The sequence below is a fragment of the Melozone crissalis genome, unplaced genomic scaffold (assembly GCF_028551555.1).
Source record: "Melozone crissalis strain CALT ecotype California unplaced genomic scaffold, PUWL_Pcris_2 ptg000013l_1, whole genome shotgun sequence".
In the NCBI taxonomy this organism is placed as follows: Eukaryota; Metazoa; Chordata; class Aves; order Passeriformes; family Passerellidae; genus Melozone; species Melozone crissalis.
In genome coordinates this window covers 7,325,790-7,353,022 of record NW_026535791.1, presented here as the reverse complement: position 1 = coordinate 7,353,022, position 27,233 = coordinate 7,325,790, and the positions used below count along the sequence as shown (strand labels likewise).

Genomic DNA, 27,233 nt, shown 5'->3' with positions numbered 1-27,233 from the left:
ATGACTTAAAATTCAATTCTTACTTGTTAACAAGTGGAATGCTAAGTGCCCAACCAGCAGCAAAATCCGGAAATTTAAAGACTGTAGGATTTTCAGCAAAGGCATAATGGTGAATTATTGTAGATTCTTCATCATATAATGCTTTACCTAAAAACCACTCCTGTAAAGGAATATAGGAAACAATTTTGTTCATCTACAGCATCCCTTTAGTGAAGTTGATGACTGCATTCATGCTGAATAAAGCAAACCTGAAAACAAAAACAAGGGAAGCACATTGTTCACAATATATAATCTGGACAAAAACTGTACTTGGTGAGAAATGAAACTAAAAATTGTTCTCTGAAATCAAATACAGGCTGCATTTTCAAACTCCAGAACAGGCCTTGGCTTCCACCTGTTCAAAGAACACTGAATCCCAGAGTCACAGAATGGCTGAGGTGGAAAGAGGCCTCTTGAAATCACCTCAAATTCCCTGGGAATCAAGCAGGATCACCCAATCCAGGCTGCCCAGGACTCTGTCCAGTCATGTTTTGAACACATTCTACAGCAATCTGTATACCAACTTTTTATTATTAGGCAGACTGGTGAGACTTTAAAATGAATATTGAAGGAGGTCTGATATAAATCACTTTGAATTTTGTATCTGATGGACTACAGCTGTATATAAGCAACCAGGGATGGACTGTTAAACTAAGATGACAATTGCTATGTAGAAAACCAAAGTGTTCTATTTGCCTTTTATTGTGTGTTGGAACATAATTTGTTATTTTATTAGAATCTGTATGTAGTGCAAAGGAGAGAGTAAAACTGGCAAAAGGGCAGTATCTAGAACAAAAATGTTCATGTTTCTATTCTGAGAATATCAATTACAAGTAGATGTTTCTGAAACAAAAAAAAAAAGAATATTCCAAAGGTCTCAATATAGTCAGTCCTCCATTTTGAAGACCAAGTGTTTCAAAAGGTAAGACCTCCAAATTGTTATTTTTATTGTCATTTTAGAAAAGAACTGTGAGAAAACACATGGCCATGTGCCTGAAAAAGAAGTAAGTATGCTAAAGTGAGTCCTGAAGCAGAATTACAATAAAGAAGCAAAACATACTTCACACAGGAGATTTTGGCTTCTCTTATTACAGGCAAAAGACTGACACCAAGGTGGGGTTTTTTCCTGAACAGTAAAAACTCTAAATATTAACACCTTTCACGTCAGTTGCATTGCCAAATTTGCTTTGCTCCTTGGTGACTGTACTTCTATTTTGTTCTTCAAGTCTTTTGGTGTTGTTTTTTTTTCCAGTAGGTACAGAATACTTATCACCAAGACAGATCAGAAACAGAATGCAAGGAAAACACCCTACTATTTTACGTCAGAGGCAAACTAGCATCAGTCATTCAGTCTGATGATAATCAGAATTGATAACAGAGAGGAAAATGGGGAGAAGGGACTGCAAAACAGACTATATTAATCTTTTTATTTATGGTACGTAATTTTCAGGCTATTCACAGAAAAAAAATGTTTCTCTGCTCAATTTTAACAGTTCTTCAATAGCTATACAGGCATTTGTACTGCTTCATGTTAAATACCTGGCTCTCAGCCTCAGCAACAGAAATCTATCCCCCTGTTTTAAGGTGTTTGGACACAAATTTTCCAATATTTGGCAAAACACACTCAATCACATTCAAAAATAAAGTCAAATCTAAATTTTTATTTCACCTTAGACTTGTCAAATCTTCTGAGTGTTTCTACCAGTTTTACGACCTGTATTCTTGTGTCTTCTTCACAGAAGAAAATCCATGAGGAGTTCCTACCATAGGTAACAGAGAAGCTAAAAAAGAAAGAAACATTTCATTAATAAGGTGGCTTATGAACAAAAATCGCAAATTCAAGGCACATTCCCCAGATATAAATAATTTGCCATCAATTCTTCATTCACACAGAAATGGAAAACTTTACTACTGATTTAGAATTACACATCCAAGGACTACTGTGAATGGATAAAGATACTGACTCTGCTGCTATCTATTTATAAAAAAACCAGTTATTCTATTCATTTATAAAAAACAGTTATTCCAGAAAGAAGGGAACAGATATACATAAAGAATTTCCATTCAGAAATGTACAGGTCTAACAGCCACCTATGAATTCAGAAGTCCATAGACAGCAGTTTACGTTACCTTCCCCTTCTTCCAAAGTTCCTCACCATTGGCCATCTAAAATCTAACAGCACTGCAATCATCACCAAAATGCCTAATGACAGGTTTTCTCACAGCTGTTGGACACTGATCATTCCCAACCTAAAAACTTCATTAGCTTTTCCAGTACAGTGAAACTGTACAGACTGAAGGGACTCCTCAAAGATAGCAATAATCTCAATGCAGGATTCCTGACTCCTTCAGAAAAATGACATCCCCTATTTCTCTGTTCCTCTAGCCCTAATTCTTCCTCTATTAATCAAAACAGCCATATTAATTAATAACATCCTAATGGAAAAAAAACCCTACTATATTTATTTTTCCAATTTCCTTTGCATGGGTTTTGGGAATGATTCCCAAGGCTAAGTAGCTAAGGTCTCCAAGAGAGTTTTATGGAGACCTCAGAGCACAAAAGCTTGGAGTTCAGACTGCAAGGAGATCTTTGAGGTACCATTGTAAGATCCTGTTTTGGATAATTTTTAAAAAACGGATTTCTTCTCTGCTGAATGAACATGGTTACTGAGATGAAATGTAGCAGGCCTTTGGGGCACAGTAAGGATAGTGAGTGGTAAGATCCCCGCTGATTGTATCTTCTAAAATTAAGTATTTTGTCCAACTTAACCTGTGCCCAAGAACTAAAAATTAAGAATTTTCACAACTGCTTAGAGACCACCTTAAAAATGCTGACAGCTACAATACTGAGAAATCTATTTTTTGGAAGCAGTTTTCTGATACAGATGCATCTTAGATCATAATTAAAGGCATCATCAGCTGCTACAGGATGGGCTGAACTCCCTTCTTCTTCTTTTGTCCATTGAGAAAACAAAACTATAGAAGCTTCAAAATAGCAACATACTTCTAAACTACTCCATGTCTTCATTGCCAAAAGTACTAAGTGGAACAGTACACACAAAGAAACTCATATTCCAGAAATCTCAAGATGGAAATCCTCTACTTAAGATTCCTCTTCTGATTTCTAAAGAATTTTCTTCTGCTTTCTCACACAAATGAGCATTTGTATTTTTTCTTTTAGTTTTGCTATCTTATAAGAGCTGTATCTGTAAACCCTGTCACCATGACATAAATAATTCAGATGAGGAACCACAAGGTCATTGAAACAGGAGCTAAGCAGGGAAGATGATTGATAGCTTGAACATCATCTTCCAGTTTTCAATTTACTTCAAATCTCTTCTGCTATTTTTCACAGTTTACATATATCTCACAGGCAGCTGCTATACAAGCACTATTTACATTTTTCTACACACAAAGTAATGGAAAGCAGAAGGAAAAGTATCCTGTCCTGCAACCACTCTGACATAAAAACCTCACCCTGAATACATCTAATAAATTATATTAACTAAGTTAAAACTCAATAGGCTGCAGATTTCAAACGCAAGCTTCAGGCAAAAGACAGTCTTCAGTACCATGGAGCTTCAGGATTACTAAAACAATTTCCTGACAGTTTGCAAGATACTACCATGTAAATGCAGCATGTCCTCCTTGGAGCCATCTGCATAAGCTAAGAAAAAAAGATATTTGAGACTACCTCTCTTTTCTGATCATACTAATATGAAAATTTGCCATATGAGCATTTACAAAGATTCTGAAACCTAAAATTTCTCACTACAGAGACATACAACTCTATAAGCAATAAAAACCCCCAAAAAAGTATTATGATCTATTTTTTTTAATTTATTCCACTTCATTCAGTCAAGTAATCTGAAAGATCAAAATTTCTGTAATAGCTCATACCTTAACACTGTGAGAAGTGGGGACCAAAAAGAAAAATACACATTTAAAAATGCCATTTCTTTAGACTAGTTTACTTCCCTAATAATTTTTTAAAATGCACCATGATTTGAAGAAGGTTGTTGCTCAGTTAAGTTCTATTATTACTGTTCTTTTATTTTAAATAGGCTTCTCTGATTTAAGTTTATCAGAAAATTGCTTTATAAAACAAAGAAAAGTACAGTAATAAAGTTAAAATATAAAGTTGCAGCTCTCATTAAAAATTTTTGCTTTTTAAAAAAAGAAAAAAATGTCTGAGTAACTAATATATATATTCTTGCTTACAAAATCTTCTGAAAATAACTGGCATTTATTACACTTACTCTGTCATTAATGGCAATATTGTCCATGCACCTTCATGCCTGTTGATCTGATGAATAAGCAGAACTGTAGGCAACTCCTTAAAGAAAAATAAAAATATTCCCATTAAACTTGGATTATATGTACTTTCTTCCTAAACATCAATCAATCTTTTAAAAAATAACAACTAATTGTTCCAGAACAATTAATGGAAAACCAAAACTAATTGAATTTCCAGTTGGTTACTAGGTTTTGACTGGCAAGTAGCCCTGAAGAATATGTTTCTGCTTGTTTTCAATTTATTGAAAAACCAGAAGTTCAGAGCTTTTAGTGGAAGTCGCAAATCTTAGTCATGGTATTCTCAACACCTTTTATTTCACTAAAATGTGAAAATGGTAAAATTTACTTGGGTATAGTTTTATCCTTATTGATTTTATTTACTTAGATTTATTTATTTAGTTTTATTTTTAGTATAAGTTTATGGTAAAACCACAAAATTATGCTTACTTAAGGGAATGCAGATAGGAAGATAAAAGGGAAGACCTCTGTCTTTACAAGAACATTTATTTTTACACATATAAAAAACCTGCTAGTATTTGTAGGAAGCATGTATTTCATGTACAAAAGACAAAGAAAATAGTAGTTAATAATAATATACTCAGTGTCTCTATCACACTGAAGGCTGAAACTGGATTAATTTTAGATAAAAGCAGCATTTACCCATGCAAAAGATTTCAGTAAATTACATAATCTAAGTAGCTGTACCATTATGCTCTATTTCCTTTGTGCAGAGCAAAGAAATGATGATAAAGAAAAAGGACTCTCTCTTGAGCTAATCCAATACTCTTACAAGGCATCTTTTCTCTCTGACATTCCCATAAACCTGCTGGTCTCTTTCTCTACCCAACTTCCTCTAAAACATGAAAATACATGTCTTGCAGGATCCTTTCCTTCCACTCACCTCTAACCATGCATTAATTCTAATTTAATAAAGGAGATGCTTAAAACACACTCTAGAGGTCTAAAACAGCCACTTTCTAAAACACAGGAGCATTTCTGCTGCTTTTCCTTTCTTGTTTTTACTCTGAACCTAGTGGAACTGGTCTGACCTATTCATTTTATTTATTCCATCTTCAGTACAAGGACAGAACCAAAGAGAAAAATGTATCTGGTGTCAGCTTTGAGGAGTGGAAGGGCACGTGCTGTCAAGGTAATGAAATGTAACTTGCACACTGTGCCTATCTCATAAAACTCTCCTACAAATGCATCCACGGCCTGTACTGCATTCACTGGTTATTCTAGCTTGAAACTGTTGTTCCCACAGTTACAAACCACATGTGTTTTCACACTTACCAACATTCTACATATGACACAAATAAAGTATGAGAAACTACTCTCCCCACTTACACAACTGAGCTGAGTTTAAAGGGCAAAACCAAGACATGGAATTGCTTGTGGTCTGAAATACAGTATGAGACATTTTTACTCCAAATACCACCTACTCTATCAGCACAATGAGATCAGCAATACCTACCACAGATGACAATGGCAAACTTTACACAAATGAAAAACTAGGAGTGAGTAAAAGGGGTTAGATCCACATTTTCAAGCCAATTCCAAAGCTTGAATTGGACTCACACAGCATGATTTGTACCTTGAAATCATCTAGTATTTTTTATGCAAGTTGAAGTATGAAGATGCTAATGACACAATCAATTTCACACCAAATCATTAAGAGAGCTCTGGTTTTTGAATCTAAATATTGAAAGTTTTCTTCATTAACATGAAAAAAACTTGGAGGACTAGCATATCCAATAAAGAAAAGGTAATTCAGAATAAAAGAATTAAGAAGTAAGTAAGAGAATTGTTAACCTGAAACAAGTTTCTGTATTCTTTCTGCACTACGTGGAATTTCATATCAACCTAACAAATCCTATATGAGAAACGTGCAATTTATAGAGAACAAAACCATACAGGGTAAAAACAAAAGGAAATGCTACAGTTTCATAGACTATGAGGCCAAAATGGGCTTCTGTATGCACCCAGGATAGCAGAGATCCACTCCAGCTAAAATGGCATTTCCAGGCTGGGTCACATCCTCTATGATCCTCTAGCAGAAAACTGTGTTTGCTTTGTTTTTCTACAAATTAGCTCACTGAATTTCATCTAAGCATAACCAAACCTTGCCCTAAGTGAATTCTTTTGTGAGAACACACTTTATTAGAACACAACTCACACTAGATCTTGCTCAGCACTAATAATTATATGTCCCATGTGACATGATTTTGCAAGTAAGGCATAGAAACAGATCCAGAACTGCAGTGAAATGCAAAACACGATGGTAATCTGTTCATTGCTATATTACTGAGTCAACTGAGCAGAGCAAAAAGCCATCTTGTAATACACTAGAGAAAAATAAAGTAGTGTGCAGGAATTTGCTCCTAATGAGTCCAGTTTGCTCATATCTGTAGGTGTCTTGCATATATTACCTCTGTGCTTTGTGAGCTCATTAAACTGTCTTTTAAACTCCCCCCAGAGCTGAGGGGCAGGAGTGGGGACCTGAACCCTGAGCACTGCTGCTGAACTGCACAGCTCCAGACTCAGAAATGTCTTCCTATCTCTACATACCCTTCAAGCACATAACAGCATTCTCCCTTCTCTCTTATCTTCTTTTCAGTAATCAATCCTAAGACACATTCAGAGCTAGCCTACCTTCTCAGCCTTCCCTCGGGAAGTTAAATAAGCCAAGCTCTTACAGACATCTGTTATGACTACTTTGACAAAGCAGAGCTGTGGAATACATACTGAAGTCTCCCTACAGCTTTATTTTCAAAAACATGCCAATTCTGCAGACATCCTGAAGGATTTCTAAAAGAAAGTAATACCAATAGCAATAGTAAAAGAAAGTAATAGCAAATCTCCTACCTCTAAGCCCAGTGGGTCAGACAATTTACTGGGAATTTCCAGCTTCAAATATTGTACCAAACACTTAATCTTCTCTATATTCTAACAATTTCCTTAAATATTGAAAATTACAATACTTGTTTAAATTATTTTTCATGTTTTAAAGACATAAATATCAGTTTTATCAGAGCTTCCAAGAATCCAAGACAAAATATTATTTCAATAATCCCATTCAAATAAAACTCATGGATGATTTAAAGTATTATTATACATTACCACTGTAAAAGAACTTTGCTTCTGTTTAACACATCTGTTATTTAGGAGCTTCTCCAAAGTTGTCCAGTTCTTCTAATTTTCTGCTCTATTTCTTCCTTTAGGCTTCATTCATAGAATCCTACAACAGTTTTGAGTTGGAAGGAACATTTAAAGCTCTAGTCCAGGCCCCTCCAGTGAGCAGGAACATCTTCAGCTACATCAGGCTACTCAGAACCCCAACCAAAATTATCTTAAATGTTTCCAGGGATGGGATATCAACCACCTCTCTGGCAAACTGTAAGTGTTTCACCAACATCACTGTAAAAAAATCTTCCTTATGCTGAGTCTCAATCTACTCTAATTTAAAAACTTTACCCTTTCCTTATTATTACAGGCTCTCTAAAAAGTCTGTTCCCCTCTTTCTTTATGAGCCCCCCCTAAGTACTGAAAAGCCACAATAAGGTGTAAAAAAATTCCCACAACAACAAAACCCATGATTCTAATAAGGCATGGTTTCTAATAATCTTTGCTCCTCAGGAAGCCCAAAGTAATAAAGTATAATGTACTATTTTCCATTAGAGAGAATTTCTACTTCTGTTCTACTCTCAGATGCCTGGTTATCATTTTAAAAAAGAACCGAGTTTTCATAATATATTATGTGTAATTTCAGAGAGTTCAGTGAAAGGCCATAGCTTTCACAAATTTCACAAATACCCTGCTTTCACAAATCAATAGCAAAAAAACAAAGCAAGTACTGTGTGCAAAAAAACAGAGCAAGTACTGTGAGCAAATTAACAAATCAGACCTTATTTTGTAACAAGACAAATAAAAAGGTGTGGAAAAAAATCTGGAAAAGTTTTGAGCGCTTATTATAAATGCTACCACAGATGTGTATAATAAGACAGTAGCCTAGGATGACAACAACATATTGCAGTAAAGTGCCATTTGTTTGCTCTTCACTTGAGTGAATAAAAAGCAGTGAGGAATGCTTTCTCCACAGCTCACAGTTTACAAGAATTCTAAATAAATGCAATCATGCAAAAGACAGATGTGTGGTATACAGTACATAGCTATTAGTCATGAAAGCCAATATTAAAGATGAACCACTATAATTATGTTGCCTGGTCCGAGTAAGGGCTTTGTTTAGAATGGGTTTAAGATAGGATTTTGGTATTGTAGTTGATAATATTATTGTGTAAAGTGAGTTTTTACTTAAAAGCAAAGTCTTTGTCAATCGCAACTGCTGCATAAAAACACTTCAGGTTGGATATGGGGACAGATTTCTTCACTGGAAGAGTGATTAAGCATTGGAACAAACTTCCTAGGGCAGTGGTGGAGTCACCATCCCCAGAAGTATTCTAAAAATTGAGCAGATGTGGCACTTCCTGATATGGTTTAGTGGGTGTGGTGGTATTCAGTCAAAGACTTGATGATTTGGAGATCTTTTTCAACCTTAATGATTCTATGATTCAAGCAATGAAATTAAGCAATTTATGGGGTTCAGATGCTTCTTTAAATATCAGCAAGATTAGCAGTATAAGTAGATTTATATTCATGGAAAGCCTGAAGCATATTTCACTGACAGCAAGATTGAGACAGTGGTCTCCCAAGGTAAATCAGTGTGATCCATGGGGGAGCAGGTCCCTTCCCCACAACAATAAATCTAATGTACCTATTTTAACTGGGAAGAAGAGAAGGAACAGGAAAGCAGAAAAAAGCTTCCACAAGGCAAGAAATTTGGTGAATGTATTTCAAGTACCAGTATAGATGCTCAGGAGAATATACAAGAACAAAACAACTGTCACTAGGTAATGATTTTAATCTGATGATTTAGTAATTCAAGTCTCATGGATACTTGAGCATTCTATTCAAAGATGACTGAGCAATTTTAATATAGCCAACAGCAGTGGAGGAAGAAGCAATCTCTTATTCTTTATAGCAATCTCTCATTCTTTACTAGGAAAAGAAATACCTCAGTAAAATGGGTTTGTTCAAATCCTATTAAGTATGCAGAGATTGCTGCTGAAGGGGCTGAGAGAGACACTTAGCCTAAAGCACTTTGAACTTCTGAATTTCTTGTTTATATTTTGCCCTGACATGTCAAGACATCTCTGTGAGGTGACAGGTCTATGTTCTGCATTAAAAAAGTGAAGGAAGCTACCACACATTTGATTGGTAAAAGCAGTGATATAAAAATGGTCTATGATGTGCAAGGCAGGGCTGAAGGCAGCCCACTCATCACTGCTAAAACATTTGAAAGATCTCATTAGTGCAGAATTATCTGACTGCCACAAATTCCTTCAAATCTTCTGAGCATCCATTAGAGGAAAACGATCCTGTTCACCTTCCAGCACAAAGTGTAGGTAACTTTTACAGTTCCAACAGCTAATGAGCAAGGCATCAATTCTGCTGATAACAAAGCCTAGCAATTGTCAAAAGGATGCCAGTACCTTTGCAGAATGAGAAGCAAGGGCATATTAAAAAGTCAAAGATCAAACAATTAAAACAAAAAGCTAGGAGAACAGCTGGAGGAAAGCAAAGATAAAACAAAAGTCACTCAAATGTGTAAAGCCCTGCAAGCTGACCTTGAAGAGATTTAAGACAACTCCGAAATACATTTTCCAAACTAAGCAGTATCTTTTGTACAGTTTTCCTGGACCACTTTCAAAAGGTTTTATTTTGAATGCACCTCACCTTTCTACATACAGAACAGAGTTTAGAAGCATTTCACAACAGAAGCACCCAAATACTGAAACCCCAGAATGAGCAGTTGCACTTTAAAATGCAAATCCTAAAAGGAATGAAGCATTACAAAGAAAAACAAAGAAAAGTGACTAAGAGCATACTGATACTAGGCAATGTATGCAAGCAGAATAAATAACACAACATAAAACAAACACAGGTGCTAACGTGGATAAAAAAGTAGAAATAGGAACTTCATACACCAATCACTTAAATGCACACTCTTATTAGGGTTTTATACTGCAAGCTCTCTCACATAACAAAAGTGTTGTTCTATGGACAGATTTGGAAAATAAATGTAAATATTAAAGTTGTGGATGATGTTGCAAACACAAGAATGAATAAATCCTTGTAGAAAAAAAAAATAAAGTTGTTGCTAGGAAGGAAATAAAGGGCACACTATTGTTTTACACAAAAATCCAAAGGGAATCAATCTACTAATACTGAGAAATTTTGATGTTAAAACATGCCTGTTTTAATTTAAAAAATAGGGTTGATCTTGATATTGTGGAAAACCTTGCCACGAAGAAAAACTGTTGTAGACATGGAGATGGAGGGGCAGGTCAGAATGTAGCCCAACATCTCACTTAAATATAATCTGTTAAACCTTGTTAAAATTGCAGGACCAAAACATGAATTGCCTGACCAGTCTCGGCTGGAAAGAGGCTTCCATGAAATGGGAAGCCATTACAGGAGGGAAAGAAGTAAAGAGGATTTTCATACTAGAATCCTGAATTTGAGCAAGTAACTGAAAATTGAAGCAAGAGGTATATTACAGATTGCATTGAATTTATGGCATTAATTTTGGAAAGTCTCAAGCAAATTATCTAAATATAAAAATCATCATCAGTTATTTAAAAATAACTCAGTTGCCTTGAAAAAGAAGCTCTTCCACTAAATCCTATAACCACAACACTATTAATAGGACCCCATTTGATCTTTAGACTTTTCAGGAAAATTATAATTTTTTGAATTGGCCAAGGGTGTTCAATGCAAGAACCCTGCAGGATCCAAGCAAAAAAAATCTCCTACTCTACTAGACCAGTTTTCATAGGGAAATATACAGACTTTTGTCTTCTAAACAGTGTCACAATCACAAGCAATTAAAAACCACTGACTGCACCCAAACTGGTAATTTTTAAAAAACTTTATTTTACCTCTTTTCTCATTTTGAAAGTAATAGCAAAAAAGTAATCCTGATTTTGAATTTTTTAGACAGAAAGGGCATAGTCCAAAACATTACCATTTTACACTCCCAACAGTCTCCTTATTCTTATTTGGTGCTTCTTACAAAGGTCTAATTTACATAGGTTAAATGTTCCATAATCTCATAAAATTAAGAAGACTGGTAGAAACTGAAATGAATTTTTGCCATTGCTGAATTCTAACTGAAGAGTTTTGGCTAATATTCAATAAATCACTATGAAAAATGTTTTTAAGCAAGAACAAAATACTGACATCTACTGGTGACCGGAATTACAGATTGGTTTCATATTAAAAAAATGTTTTAAATGCACCATAAAAGAAAATAAATGGACAAATCACTTGTTAAGATTAATGTCAGTTACTTAATCCATTTTGAAGTGAGGCATATGTGCTGGTTTAATGAAGTAACACAAATCTAGCAGTTGGATTCCATTTCTCATTTCAGACTAGTAGAAAATAACTAATGACTAACTTATGGTCTAAACATCTATTGTTTGGGCCTATAACAACAGAGGAGTGAACCTGATGATTCAGTCTTTTATTTTCATACAGCAGTTATCTTTGAAAATACAAGGATTTAACTTTTTTTGCCTGAAACGACTAATTTCATATGTATTCTCTGCAGTGAAAAACGCCAACTTCAAACGTTGATATGCAGGATTGCAGAGATGATTTGCCCCATGTCCACAATCAGCATTGCTGGGGAGTGTCTCACAGTGGCATTGTGAGTTGACCAAAACAATGAAGATGTACCAAGAACCTGCTGATTATGCCTGTTTATTTTTTCCTATACACTGATGGCTCTCCCCTTTTCCCAAATTTCAGATATGAGATTATTGGTGGGATTTCCATCACTGCATCTCTTAAGACACCACGACTGCTGTACAAGAGGTAACTGTTAATACTGGAAAAGCATCACCATTTCAGCATTTCCATAAAGGCATCTTCTCAAATATGCAATAAAGGTTTTTAGAAGCCAGGTCAGTTTCAGGTACAACTCTGATTACAAAATGATTTCACCTCTTTCCCACAAAACATGCTTATATTCCAGCCGCACTGAAACCATTTGTACTTCTACTTTCTGAACTTTTTATTACTCATATTCTGCAACATCAATTACAGAACTCAACTAAAATCCTTGGGTTTAACAACTGACACCATAATCCTCTCTGCACACATTGGATCTGAACACTTGTCTCAATTCCGAAGAGGACTCTGAAAGAGCAGAACTCTGCAGAACAAAGGCTGTTCACATTACTGATCTCATTAAGGGATTAAAAATTGCATTTAGAATGGATTTAATTACAAGAGGTTTGATAAGCTTGGATAAATGAAGCCTAAAACATCCAGCAATCTGATTTAGGCACTACAAGACTAATGTACATAAGACAATTTACATCAGATTTCTTTTTCCTTTACAACAAAGGAGGTGGAAGTGAAAAATATGTCAAATAACCTCACAGGAAACTATTTCATATGAGGGGATGCATGCCACTCTTAATTTTTTCTTTATTTTATAAAACACAAAGAAAATAAAGCATTGTTTATGCACACTGAACTTTCAGTGTAAGTTTCTTAAAAACCTCTTCTCTCTAGGGTTATGCTTTACAAATCAAATTTCCCATTGGAATGTAAAGTACATACAGCTCCCAGGTCAGTGTGACCCCTCAGCAGGTAAAGGGGAGAGTGCCCAGTCTGCAGAGGGGTGGCAGAGGAACAAGGAATAGTTGGGGAAGGTACTGCATCATGCAGGGACAGGGTAAAGAGAGGTGTGGAGGACTGCTGCTGCAGGAAGTGGGAATCCTGCCTTAGGAATTTCATGTCCACACACATTTCCATTCTACTGCCATCATGTCACAACCGTGCAATGGAATTCTGACAAAATCTACCTTACAGCACATTCACTGGCTCTATTAAAATACTCAATGAAAATTATTCCAACTAATAATTAAATTGTTATGGTTTTCACTTCATAAAGAATGCATCTTTTTTTCCTTGCAAACACACTACAGTCATATTGAAAAATTGCCTTCTTCCAAGTCTTTCTTATCACTTTTGCATCAAATGCCATCCAAACAAAAACAGCCATTACACAAAAAGGTGGATAGCTGAAATTAAAGTAGTGATAAATCACAGTGTACAATCAGTAAATAACCACTGAAATAGTTTTCTATAAGCACACAAAAAGCAATTAGAAAAGAAATAGAATGGATTTGAAAAAAGGCACAACAAACCCCAATATTTTTAGTAAAATGCAGCAACAGAATATATAACAAGATACACTTAATATTATCACAACTTACCTTTCCAAGATCTACAGCCTGTTTCAAAATATCTCTTTTTAGATCTTCTGCTCTCTTGGAATGAAAAGAATTACTTTGACTCTGGATGACAAATACAATTCCTTTTAATTCTGTAAGCAAGAAAATAAGAAGATTTAAATATAAAAGAAATTATTTTCTGATTTGCTCCAAAGCTAGTGAGAACCCAGGTGTATGTAGGAATCTATTACATAGTAAGCTATTCCTTTAATTATATAAATATTTCATGAAACAGTAAAAAGGCATTATTTAACACCCACACATGAAAATCCAAACCAGTCCTTTACCAGATTCATTTAAAAAGAGCATGGCATGACTGGAAGATGTGCAGCAGTTTAACAGCAGCCACATTCATGAGATTGCTTTTTCTCCAATACACCAGCACTCCTTGTCACCAGAGTTAAAGGTGTTTGTCACAGACCAGCACCTCCCCTCACCAGGAAACACATGAACATGAAACAGAAAAGCTGCTTCCCAAACAAAGAGATTAAAACCCTACCTAGAAACAAACATCAGGTGGAGAGACACACACACAAGAATACTGAGCTGATACTCTTATCTGATACTCTTATCTGACAGCACTAATATCTCACACGTGTCTTCACAGGGTTTAAAGGCATCACAACTAAAAACTTTAAACAGGATAGAAGACTGAGAGAAATTTCAAAGAAAATAGTGAAGTAGCTTTGCAAACATTAATGGATTATAAAAGTGCCTATTGTAAAATACAAGCAGATGATGAAGCAGGTAGCCAAATTTTCTTGATAACAGGAGATAAAATAATCCCTCAATACTTGGAAATCTTAGGAAGATATGACCTCATTCAGAAGCAGAACACAACTGAGGATGAGATGATAAAAGGAAGAGGACAGATGCTTTTTCCAGAACTCTTACCAAGTTTGATCTATGCTGTTTAACCCACTCAAGACCATTAACTAAGTATCAATCAATGAGGAGGATTGCTTGGTCACAAAAGGCTGAACTTTACAGATACTGTGTAGAAAGTGTACCAGGAAACTCAGAATATAATAACTTGAGACAGTGCCACAAGGAAAGAAACTAATGCCTAGGAGATCTGTACAGAATGTTGAAAACTGTGGAGAGGGAACAAAGTTCAAACCAAAAAAAAAAACCAAAAAAAAAGAAGAAGGAAAGAAGGAAAGTCCAAAGAAGGACTTTCAAGTAATCACAAGGAAAAAGAGTAAAACTGAGTCCATGAAGAAGGATCACAAGGAAAACATTGTGAAAAGAAAGAGTAGTAACCACAAATATTGCACTAAGCTTATGAGAAGATTGCTATGTCCAACACCTGAGGATTGATTACATTGCTTTGTTGCTCTGAACAGTTATTTGTTAATTTAGACCTGTGACAGGTCAAAGCTGCAGTTAGATGTTTTACTACTTTTCCTTCAATATTATTTTCCATCAATTTATTAGCTTATTCATCAAGACAATTGTCAAATTGTATGAGGTTTCTGGTGATATATTACAGAGGTGGAAAAAGTATTGGTTTAGATATCAGTATTCATTTCACATTTTTCCTACACAGTGTAGGAATCAACAGTGTTCATGCTCTGAACCACCAAACAAACCGCTTAAAAATCCCATGCATAATAAAAACTTCTGAATAGCAACTAATTGCTACCTAGCAAGATCTTTGCTAGATTTCCTGTGCAAAAATTAAAATCTGTGTGAAAACCGAAACTACACTTTGTTGATGCTAATAAGAGTCAAAGGGCTAAATCTACATGCACAACTCCAAAAACACCTACAGAGACAAAAAGCAAACTCTACCTTGTTTTTAGTAATTGCTGTTTTAGTACCAGTATATTTACAGATATGGAAGCATCTGAACTACACTTAGTTTCACTTATGGTACATTTAACAACACCTGTGATATTCCACAAAAGCATACTTTCTAGGAGTGAAGTAAAACCTACTTTGATGATTAAATCAAATGGAATAGTTTCCTGTGCTACAGGTAGTTTAAAGTACTTAATAAAAAGACATATTCAATGTATGAAAATGTCAACAGAGAATCGTTACAATATTGAACACCTCAATTGTTTCTCAAGCTGAGAAACACCCAATGAAGCAAAAGAAAGAACAGTCTTTTGAAAGATTAATTTCCAAAAGTGCTACTGATCTGTATATAACAGTTCAAAAGAGAAGAATGAAATATCAGAGAAACTAAGAACCCTCAAGAACTACATCCTATTTCAAGCCCTTACATTTTACCTATAGAAATGGGTTAAAAGACCTAAAAAAACCCAATCCAAAAAACAAACCTCAAACCAAAATAACTTTATTACGAAGAGGCAAAAAAATTATGTATTGCATCAGACCAGCAGTCCATCTAATCCACCACATTTTTTTAACAGTAGTAATAGGAAAGAAACCACAAAACCTTCACTTTCTCCAGTGCTCCTCATACCCTCACAGTATTGAGTAATATTACATTAGGAAATGCCAGAAGACAGTCATAATTAAGCTGGGTCCTTTTAGAACAGGCAGAGCCAAGTCCTGAGGGTTTAACAGGGTGACAAGTCCACAGTTACAGTGCAAGTCAGGTCTGTTAACTTTTTGCCAGAAGGACATCAGACTGCTCTTCAGAGAAGGCAGGACCTTGCAGAATTTTTATTTTCATTATTTATCACTTGTCCAGCAGCAAGAAATGGCTTTACCACTATTCTACCTATTAATGTTTGACGTGTTTCTTAAATACTTGCTTCTAGATATTACAAAGTAATTATATTTTGTTACAAGCAATTTACAATAGCCTTAGTTATTACAAGTACAGTTAGAGCCTAGCAGAATGGTAAAATTCAGTTTCATCTTAAAGTGTTACAAGAACAGCTAAGTATCAAAAAATTTTATTTTAAACTATAGTGCACTATAAAAAGCAATTCATCCTTTTCACTGTGCAAGTGCACATGTTCACAGAAAACTTAACTACAAGAACTGCAAGCACAATTAAAGATTTAGAATTTTCTGTTTGATGAGACTACATGAACAAAGAAAAAAAAAGTATTTGTGAAACAGCCCTATACTCTACTTACCTCTGCCTATTTTACTAATTGTTCTACTTTTTTCAGAGTTCTAGAAGAAAGAAAGGAAAAAAAAAACAAGTAAGAATATACACAAAGCCTCAAATATTTCTACAGAAGCACACGGGGAGTCAAAGTACTCATCAGATTATAAATGTATACACAGAGGTTTTAACTCAAAAACTAATATGAAAAACAAAGTAAAATGTTATTCATCATCACGAATTGCAGGAGATATCCTATATGCTTGCATACTATTACTCAGAAAATACAGTAAGAGTAAGCAAAAAAAAGAGAAAATGCTTTTCCATTAATCAATTTGTACCAGAGCTCTTTAAATTATTACTAACAGTGTCTTTTTTTCTTTATTATGTATCTCCTGAGCACTAGGTTTGGAATATGGAGTTCTACAATAAAAACACACCTGTTCAGTGTGGGGAAAAAACCTAACACACTCTATTAATTTAATCTACTATCAAGCTTCTCTCAAAACTAAAGGAATCTATCAATTCTAGCTATCAAATCTATCTTCTGCCAATTCTTAAAGGAAGACTCAAATGCAATTCATATCAAGACAAATATCAACAGGTTGTAGCACATAACTCCACTGGAATTTACTCAGGTATGACAAACATCAGGTATCTCTGCATCTCTGCACTGCCTTAGAAAGTTGTAGGAAGGAAAACAGAGCCTTCATTTGTTGCACAATTTATCCCAGGTGACAGCACCCCAGTGCTTTGGTTTGTGCACATGAGAATCAAACTCATCTTTACTAATTGCATAAGAATATTGTAAGACCTATCTCAGTTCCAGTGTTTTAAGACTTTCAGATAGAAATGCCATACATTTCCTCAGTAATAAGCTCATACATGTTTTCCTACCCTTGAGACAAGTTCTATTTCTAAATACTGAGCCCTCTTCCTTTTTTTAAATATCAGATGTATGTAATCCTTTTAGCTTTACTTGCATCAGATGATCTTTCCTCTGACTTTTACACTGAAATGAATAAGCTCCAACTTCCCTGGTAGCCATCTGTAAAACGTTTCCAAAAATTACTGCAACTGCATCCATTCTTATGATCCTTTTCCTGCTGCCTGGGTCAATGAAGTTTAAAACTTAAATAAAATGTGTTATAATATTAACTTATATACAACACTGTCATTATATAGCACAGTTAACATTCAAAGCTAACCTGTATCAGAAAAAAACACAGGAAGACTGATTTTCCATGCAAACAAAAACCTTTGTGTTTTGTGGTACACTGAGTGAAGAATAAGCCATATTTAAAATTACTTTTATTAAAACACAAAACAGTTGTTGCCTGTTATAGTCCTGTTAATATTATTTTTTTTAAAAAAGGAAAAAAAGGTATTTTGGCCTGAAGAGGTCTAGGAAGCACCTCTGATCTCATCTGAGGGGAGGTTTTGAAACTCTAAAATATTAGGGAAGCCTTCATAAATTATATCCTATATAAGAAGGTAACAGCTGGTAACAGCTGGATTGAGACAGTAATGGAATTTAACAAACAGCAATCTATCAGTAATGACAACAGAATGACAACAGAGTCTCCCAGACACTGTGGCAGATCAGCAGTTTGCAATAGAGATATTTTTCACCTAGAAAAATTACTGTAGTTATAGCAATCATCATCAAAACCAAAAATTATTTCGAAATATATACTTCTGACTATACTGCTATTGCACTTGATGTCAAAATCACTAGATCTAAATGGCAGCTATAGATTCTAACTATTGATTCATTCCAGTTTTTTTAATTTTCTTCCCTTACATTTCTTTTATACACACGCAAATATCTGTTACAAATATGTACTCAAATAAAAATGGTAGTCAGAAGTCTGTGAAAGGACAGGCATGCACACACACCTAACACTCAGGATGCTATTCAAAGCTAGGGCTAGCTCTGACCATTAGTTCTCCTCATGTGGTTAATTTGAAATTTCATACATGAGCTTTGCTAGAGCCGTGACCTGAGCGGCAATATGTAATAATGCTAATTTGGCAGAGAGGCAGCCATTTCCCTCTCCATATATTCTATATTTAACAAAACCAAGAAGGAAGGAAAATGAATTAATTTGAATTAATAAAGTTTATATACTCAAAAACTTTGAATTAATAAAGGTTATATACTCTAAAACTTTTCTCAACAGCAATAGCACTAAGAACTTCTATGACCTAGAACAGAAAGACAACACATGAAATTTGGTATTACTGAAGTCAATAATTAAAATAATCAATGCCACAGATTTTAGGCTTTTTGCTCAGGTCTATTCCAGTTTATATTATAATGTCTGTAAAATATTCCTGCTCTAGCAACTAAAATTTATTACCTGCAGCACTGGAAGTTCAGTCTCATCTTCTGCACCTTCAGAAACTACACTTACAGCAAAAGCTGAAAGAAAAAACAGACTTCTTTCGTATCACAGGAGCTCACTTCCACAACTGATAAAGTTCTGCAGCAAAAAAACCCCAACTCCCCATCTCCATAATTTAAGTAGATTTCTTCACCTTAAATCATACTGTATTTGTAATAATCTTTGTGAATATGAGAGTCTATTCTCATAGAATTTATACATTTGCTGCCTGACAAGTCCCACACCATCACTGAAAAAAATCACTCTGATATGAAGCCAATTTTGCTTGGCTTCAAGGCAAATAAATCCCTTATAAAAATAAAATCTGTTCAGTCCAGTAGCTCACTTGGTAACAGCCTAATGTGCTATCACATGGGAGACCTGCAGTGCACTGGTTTTTAGGTTAAAGTTTGGATTACCAAAGCTTCTCTTGGAACTACAGAAACTTACAGCGGCTGACAGAAATTTCTATCAAAAGTAAAGATGCCCATCACAGGCTTTGAATGTCACCTTTAAACAACATTCAAACTTGTAAAGGTATGAGACCCAAATAAATGTTTACAAAAAGAACAGGGACCCCACAGAACTAATCTGCGCAGAAGTAGCTTTATCTTAAACTATTTATAGTGACGCCACCCTTTGCTTACATTTCTGGTTTGTATTAGAAAAGGTAATCATAAAATGGGTTCTGGTGCTACTTTTTTTGTTGTTGATGTAGTCACCTAATTTGTCACAGCCTGCTCATTTGTAAAAATAGTTCCATTTAACATAAGAAAGCCTTGCTAAGATTCTTCTTAAGAAATCCTTTTCTTAAAAGCACTAAAGAGATGCAAATGAAAGCAAATTGTTACAATTTGGAAGGAATTCAAGACACTATTCTTCATGGTCAAATTGATGGCTTTCTTAAAAACTGGGGCAGAAAACAGATTCAAGTGGATTGTCTCACGACAAATTTAAATTATTTATTGCTTGAAATTGACTTCAGAGCGAATTGTTAGCCATTACCATTCCCTTGATGCGCTAGAAACCTACACTATAGGACAGCAAGACAAGATTGTCCTGGGTCTAGGGTGCCCCATCTCTGAACATCTACATCCTTATGCTCTTCCAGGTGGAGATCAAATTTCATCAAGTGTCCAGGAGCTGAGGTTCACAGTGACATCTTAGGTCCTGATTACCCTGCATCTCAAACCACACAGCTAGATCCAGATATCCCAAAAATCATCCTAACACAGCAGACTCATGGTGGTCATAAATCAGAATCACAGAATATTCAGCGCGGGAAGGGACCCACAACTCTCAAAGGAATGGCCAGTACAGGGATTGAATCCATGTTATGAGCACCAGGAACTAACCAACTCAGCAAAGCTCAAGGTCATTTTCCTCCTTGCCTCTCAATACAGCAGTATTTACAGATTCAGACAAGGAATAACCTCCCCTACACAAACCAGATCCACACCTTCTTCTTGGCACAATTCTAATTATAAGATTAACACATAACATCCTTATTCCAGGAAATGTATTAATTATGTAGCATTAACCTGAAGAAGTGTCACCTCATAAATTCAGCTTATTCACAAGCCTATTTTCAGTTTTTAATATGCACCTGAGGAATGACACATGAAACCTAAGACAACTGTGACTGACAAGAGATGCTGCCTCTGTCACCACAGTGCATTCAATAACCCATGCACACTGCTCCTAAGCTTTATAAAATATTAACACACATGATCCTTGAAACAAATCAAACAATAATCAGATCGCCTATTTCACAGCACATCTTTGAGAGCACAGATAAAGCTCTTCAGGGAATTAATTAAACAACCTATTCATCCTGGTATTACAGAACCACAGATTTGTTGAGGTTGGAAAGGATGCCTAATGGTCATTTAGTTCAACCCCCCAGAACTGGATCTTTAGGACTCTATAAACTCTCTGAGCAACCTCTTCCAGTGTTCATTCTTAGATTATAAAAAAAAAAAAAAAACCAAACAACAAAATAAACAAAAAGCAAAAAAAGAAGAAATTATGTTCAAACAGAATTTCCTGTATTTCAACTTGTGTAAACTGATTCATGTCCTGTTAAGTACCACATCTGGCTCTGTCTTCTTTATTGCATCCCACCAGGTATTTACACATTGGAGCTTCTCCCTGAACCCTTTTTTCTACAAGCTAAACAGCCCCAGCTCCTTCAGCCTCTCTTTATCTGTCAGGGGTCCCAATCTATTAATGATGTTCATGGTCCTTTGCAGGACTCACTCCAGTATGTCCATGTCTCTCTTGTGCTGGGGAGCCCAGATGTGGATGCAGCACCCCAGGTGTGTCACACCAGTGCTGAGCAGACAGGAGGGGTCACCTCCCTTGTCTTGCTGCCAACTCTTTCCCCTGCAGCTCAGGGGGCTGCTGGCCATTTTTGCCACGATGGCACACTGCTGGTGCATAATCAAAACTGATCATGCAAACACTGCATGCCTGGACTCTCAAGTCCTTCCCTGCAAAGCTGTTTCCCAGACAATGTGCCCCCCGTGTGTAATGCAGCATGGAGTGCCTCCTTGTCAGGGGCTGGGCTTTGTATTTCCCTTCCCTGAACTCAGTTTCCCAAGTCTCCTGTCTGCCTGCTTCTCCAGCCTGCAGAGCTCCCTCTGAATGGCAGCACCACCAGCTGGTGCATCAACTCCCTCTGCACATTGTGTATCCTCTGCAAACTCCCTGAGGGTGCATATCCTGCTGTCATTAATGAAAGATTAAACAGTACTGGAGCCACCATGCTGCTCATCAGAGCCACCAAGTCAGCCAGCTTTCTATCCACTGTCCACACTGTCCACAGACATAGCCCATACTTCCATCAGTTTGTTGTGACATTACAGGAGACAGGATTGAGCTCAAACTCCTTGCTGAAGTTGAGATGAACAACACCCACTGTTTTCGCCACATTCATGAAGGCAGCCATGTCATCACAGAAGTCCTTTGGGTTGGTTAAACACGACTGCCCATTCATAAAAACATGGTGAGTTCTCCCAGTCACCCTCTTGTCCTTCCCATGTTTGTCTTGTCCTTCCTTGTTTGGTAGTGATACTGAGGATTATTTTCTCCACCACCTCCCCAGAGACTGAGGTACCACTAGCCAACTTATCCTTGCCCTCCCAGAAGACCAGGGCAATGTTCTTCTAGTCCTGAGGAATCTCCCCCAGCAACCATCACCTTTAAAAGATTATCAAGTCTTGCACTGACATCATCAAACTCCACCAGCACTTGTATGTGCCTGCCATCAGGTCCTGTGGACTTCTGCATGTCCAGTTTGTTTAAATGTTCCCTAAACCAGTCCTCCCCCAGTGAGAGTAACTCTTCTTTGCTCCAGAATTTCTCATGAGTTTCAGTGGCCTGGGTTTGCTGAAGGTGAGTCTTAATAATATCGATCAAGGCAAAGAAGGTTCCATGTTCCTTGCCCTCTTTCATGTCCTTCTTTTAACCCTGTCCTCCATTCACAAGAAGGCCCATTATTATTTTCTCTAGTCTCCCTTTTGCTGATACACCTGCAGGAGCCCTTTTTCTTATATTTCACAAGTTGAATTTCTCACCAGGTTCAACTCCTGGTGGGCCCTGGCTTTCCTAATGGCATACCTGCACTCTCAGACAGTGTCTCCATGTTACCTGACTGTATTTCCATCTCTTGTGCACTTCCTTTTTATGTTTGAGCTTTGTCAGGAGCTCCTGTTTGTGCATGTGGGCCTCCTACCATCTTTGCCTGCCTTCCTGCATGTGGGGATGGATCATTACTGTAGGAGAAGAGCCTTGAAAAACAACCAGCTCTGACCCTCTCACACAGTGCAATTTCAACACTCACACATACAATTTATCCAACAAACCAATACAGGCAATGAATGCTAAAGTCCCTTGCTATATCATTATTCTTATTCCCTGTGACTTCACTAAGGCAGCTTCCCCTCCCTTTTCAACAATTAAACACATTAAAATGACTTGGTATCTTTGACATTAAGTAAATCAGGAAGACTCTTTCCAGCTAATACATTTTAATAAGACGAGAACTGTTCAGACTATTTTTAAACTACTGAAGAACCATTCAGACAAAAGAGACTAACAGACCCCTGAAGACACCACCAAAAAAGCCTCAAGAGTCTTCACCTGACAATAGTGAAGTTTTTCATGCACAGAGACTGTATGAATTTATCTTAGCAACACTCTTCCACCTGATTGGCAAATCTGTTTTGCACATCTAATTTGATAAAGCAGTCTTCAGCAGTCAGCTGTGGCCAAGACTCTTCTGGCTATGCAACCTGTTCTCTCAGCATGGGAATAAATATCCTCTTCTAAGGATTTACTGGGGAAAGGGCAGCAGGAAAAGAACATGGTAAATTTACCTGGCCTACAACATATCAACAAAGGGACCACAGGGTAGGTAGAAAATACAGTGCCTTGGAACAAATGGACAACTCCAAGATTAATTCATTCACATACAATTCACTTTCAAGAGGTTTCTGAAAAAGATGTTCCCAGGAGTGGACCACTGATAGAAAAATTCTAACTCCAGATCCAGCTCATGACCAGGTCACTTGTACAACACAGGCAGAAACTAGAAATTCTCTGTGAGAAGGACATGTTTTTGTTGTGTGCAAGGCATACATGCACAAAGAAGGATGACCTATGTCTAGGAGCTATCAGATGCTACTATAACAAACCAGTAGCTTTTCATGCCCAAACATCATTATTAATTCAGACAATTGTAATGGATTTCTTTCAGTATAACTCCCTAAAGCACATATCAATTTCTGGAACTAGAGGTACCTTTGAAAAATCCAGAATTTCCCCAAGTCCCTTTTGTGTTTCCTAATACAAAGTAAGCATACCTCAGTTGGACTTGCCACAGAGCACAGAGAAAATTCATTGCAAGAAAGAATTCTTCCAATTCATTGGAAGAAACTTAGAAGCTGGTAAAAGTTCAAGCCCTGTAGCTACCACAGTAACCAAAAGACCAGGGTGATTAACTATACAGTTTCTTGCAAACAAAGCTATCCAAAGCAGGAAAAAACCAGCAAGGCACCATCTTAAATGCAACTGTAATCTTGTATTTGCCACTTCATTATTTAATGCATTGTGTACTCTGAAGGTTGACACATGTTGTGCATTAACATCGTGTCATCTGGCACAAGCAGACAGAAGCAGAACGTGTCAATCACCAGCCCTCTCCTCCTTTTGCTAAATGGCCAAGAATGGAGGATAAGGAAAGGAAAGAAATTTTACACAGACTTTAAAGTTCTATATTACCACCAATCTTATCTTTATGTCTTTTGAGAGCATGACTAGAATCCACTGGAAAAGCTAGAAAACATTTTTGGATCCATTCAAAACCTGGACATGTAATATGAGAATTCCTGTTCAATTCTTATTTATTTTTGTCAAGTGTTATTTCCATTTAAATTTTAATAAGTAAATATATTTGCTTATAGCACCAGAATGTAAAACTCAGCAATTATTTTTATTGTTCAGCAACCAAACTGCAGGAATATGTGCAGGATAGAAAAATGGATGTAAACACTGCAGCATTAAAACACAATACACTGTATAAATACATACAATTATACAATATCACATTTTATATGTGGAAGCAATCCTTTCTTTGGTAATACTCTTTCATGCATAAACAACTTCCAAATGTTTAAAATTATATGTCCTTGAAGTACCAAGGATGTTAAAACTGAGGAGTTAACTCTTTGCTTTCACAGACTAATCCACCTGAGACAGAAAAGCAATACTCCTGTTATAGTCCTTTTTCACAGTCTGATTCAAGGTTGACTGACCCCAGTGCTGTTCCAACCACCTCGCTGAGCTGTGGGTCAGTTTCAATGAGCTACAAAGAAGTAACAATTCTATGACAATGTATGGCAAAATTGTGATAATAAAAACCACTTCAAATAATGACAGCCAGTGATTACATTGTATGCAGTAGAGAAAACATTTAAAACAGCATTTCTTTACACTCCTGATAATAATTTAATGAAAGGCTATTTTTGTTTTGGTTTGGTTTCTTCCCCCTTATAAGTTTTCAAAGAACATAAGGTTTTATGAATTGACATGATTGCAGACACAATCGGCACTGATATTGTCAGTCAAAGAGATGGGATCTTCCATTATGAGACAGCCTGTGAGCACTATAAATTAGTTCTGTGTATTTATATGCAAGCTTTTATAATATTTCTTCACTGTTGCCACCCTATCAGCATCAAAGACTCTGGTCTAGCCAGATAAGAATGTATTACAGATTCATCAGCACAAAATGGGGAGAGAGCAGGGGGAGGAGGAAGAGGAGAGGCTGATGCAAGCAAATTTGCAGCATCTGAAGCTTTTCATAAAATAAAAGCAACTACTTATATTTCTTTAAACAAATGGCACATATGGGAAGAAGGCAGCTGAAACCACCACTTTGAACCACTGGAATGGCTAAATGAGTACTGTGTACACCACTGTCTTTATAAAAGGCAAGCAAAAATAGTAGAAGAAAAAGCATCATCATGATCTCTTCTGATTGCCTAGAAGTTAGTCCATACAAAATCATCTGAATACATTTTCCCATTCTGTAAGCTGCCACTTGCAAGTTGGAATTTATGAAATTACCTAACTACTGACAGACGAACTGTTTGCTTCTGTGGGAGGCAATTCCAATTATTTCTGTTTTCGAAGAACAAATTTACTATCCAGGCCATCTCAAAAGCATGGGATATTTGGGAAAGGACAGATCAGTAACAAAAATGGATATTAAAAAACCAAAAGAAAACCACGATACTGCAGGAAGCTTCTGGTGAATAAATCTCATACAAGGATTAATCAAGACCCGCTAAACAAGAACACAAGGGTTTCCATTTCTGCTTTCTACCTGCATGTAGGTAGGTATCTATGCATGTACAATAAATACAGATAAAGGAAAAACTGAATCTGCTATTCTCTGACTGTGATTACAATCTGTTTGCCATCAGAAGTGCTATAGTACCTTACTGGAGCAAAATTACTCATCCTGGAAAGAATGAAATGCAGCTTTAGGAAGAGCTGTAGAGTATTAGCACTCTCCAAAACCTAAGCTGTGTCTGTGAAAGGAAAAGTGTATAGCAGAAGGAAAACCAAAATATCACAGTTTTACTTTGCTGGAAATGTGATTTATTAGCACCAGTTTTCTCCTGCATGATTTTGATGCACAAGCCATAGCAGTGGAAGAGAATAAAATCCAAAGGCTCACAACAAGCTGACAAGCCTATGCTGAAAGAGATGGAAATATTCAGGAACAGAAATAATGAGACGTAGAACAGATGTAAACATTTACTTTGCCGCTTACACTCACACCAACAGCTCCCAACTCCAGGAGCCTGTAGCAACCCAGTCTCTGACATTCTAATAATCCTCCTCCTTTCATCTTCTCCCAGCTGACTAGACGCATGAAGAACATCTCTACAACACAGCAATGTACTTCCTTGCTCTCGGCTGGCATTTTGGGCGGGCGGTTTCACCTTTCCCCCCGCCCCGAGCAGGGCACTCGGTCCGTGCGGCGCAGTCACAAGCACGAGTGCTCGGCGCTGGGCTCGGCAGCCCCGCGCAGCTGTTCCGGCTCCCAGGGCCGCTTTCCCGGAGCGGGCTGTCCCTGCCCGCACCCTGGCCCCGCACGCCGCCCCGGAGCAGGAGGGGCTCCCGGTGCCGCCCCCGCAGCCGGGGCCGCTCAGGGACCTCGCGCCGCCCGGCCGCGCTCCAGCCCGGATCGCCAACAAACTTCGGGAACGGGGCACCTCGGCTCCCCGCCCGCCTCCGCGCCGGCCGGGACACGGCGGCCGGGAAGCGGCTCCGGCGCCACTCCGAGCTCTCCGTGCCCTCCTCCCTGCCATCCCCTCCTCGGAGGGGCCGAGCGTCCCAGGTCTCCTCCCTTCACCTCGCCATGGCGTCCCGGCCCGGCCCCCGCCACTCACCCCGGGCGCGGAGCGGCGGGAGAAGGAAGACGAGGTGGGCGCAGGCAGCGAAGAGGAGCCAGCGGCTGCAGCCGGGCTCCCGAGACATCTTGGCGGGGGCCGCGGAGCCGCACGGCGCGGTCGGAGGCGGAGGGCACGGTGCGCCCGG

General features: G+C 37.3%; 1 protein-coding gene across 3 annotated transcripts in view; it reads right to left on the bottom strand.

Moving 5' to 3' along the window:
* Positions 1-27,233, bottom strand: part of B3GLCT (beta 3-glucosyltransferase) — a 43,650-nt gene extending 16,417 nt beyond the window's left edge. For 2 of the 3 annotated variants that reach the window (XM_054271873.1, XM_054271874.1), the window contains exons 1-7: positions 27,086-27,233; positions 19,098-19,159; positions 16,763-16,802; positions 13,686-13,795; positions 4,299-4,375; positions 1,709-1,820; positions 24-160 (exon numbers count right to left, since the gene is read on the bottom strand). In XM_054271873.1, coding sequence (XP_054127848.1) covers positions 24-160; positions 1,709-1,820; positions 4,299-4,375; positions 13,686-13,795; positions 16,763-16,802; positions 19,098-19,159; positions 27,086-27,173 — 626 coding nt within the window. In that variant the 5' untranslated portion in view covers positions 27,174-27,233. The remainder of the gene's footprint in view (positions 1-23; positions 161-1,708; positions 1,821-4,298; positions 4,376-13,685; positions 13,796-16,762; positions 16,803-19,097; positions 19,160-27,085) is intronic. The other variant, XM_054271875.1, reaches the window with a different exon arrangement.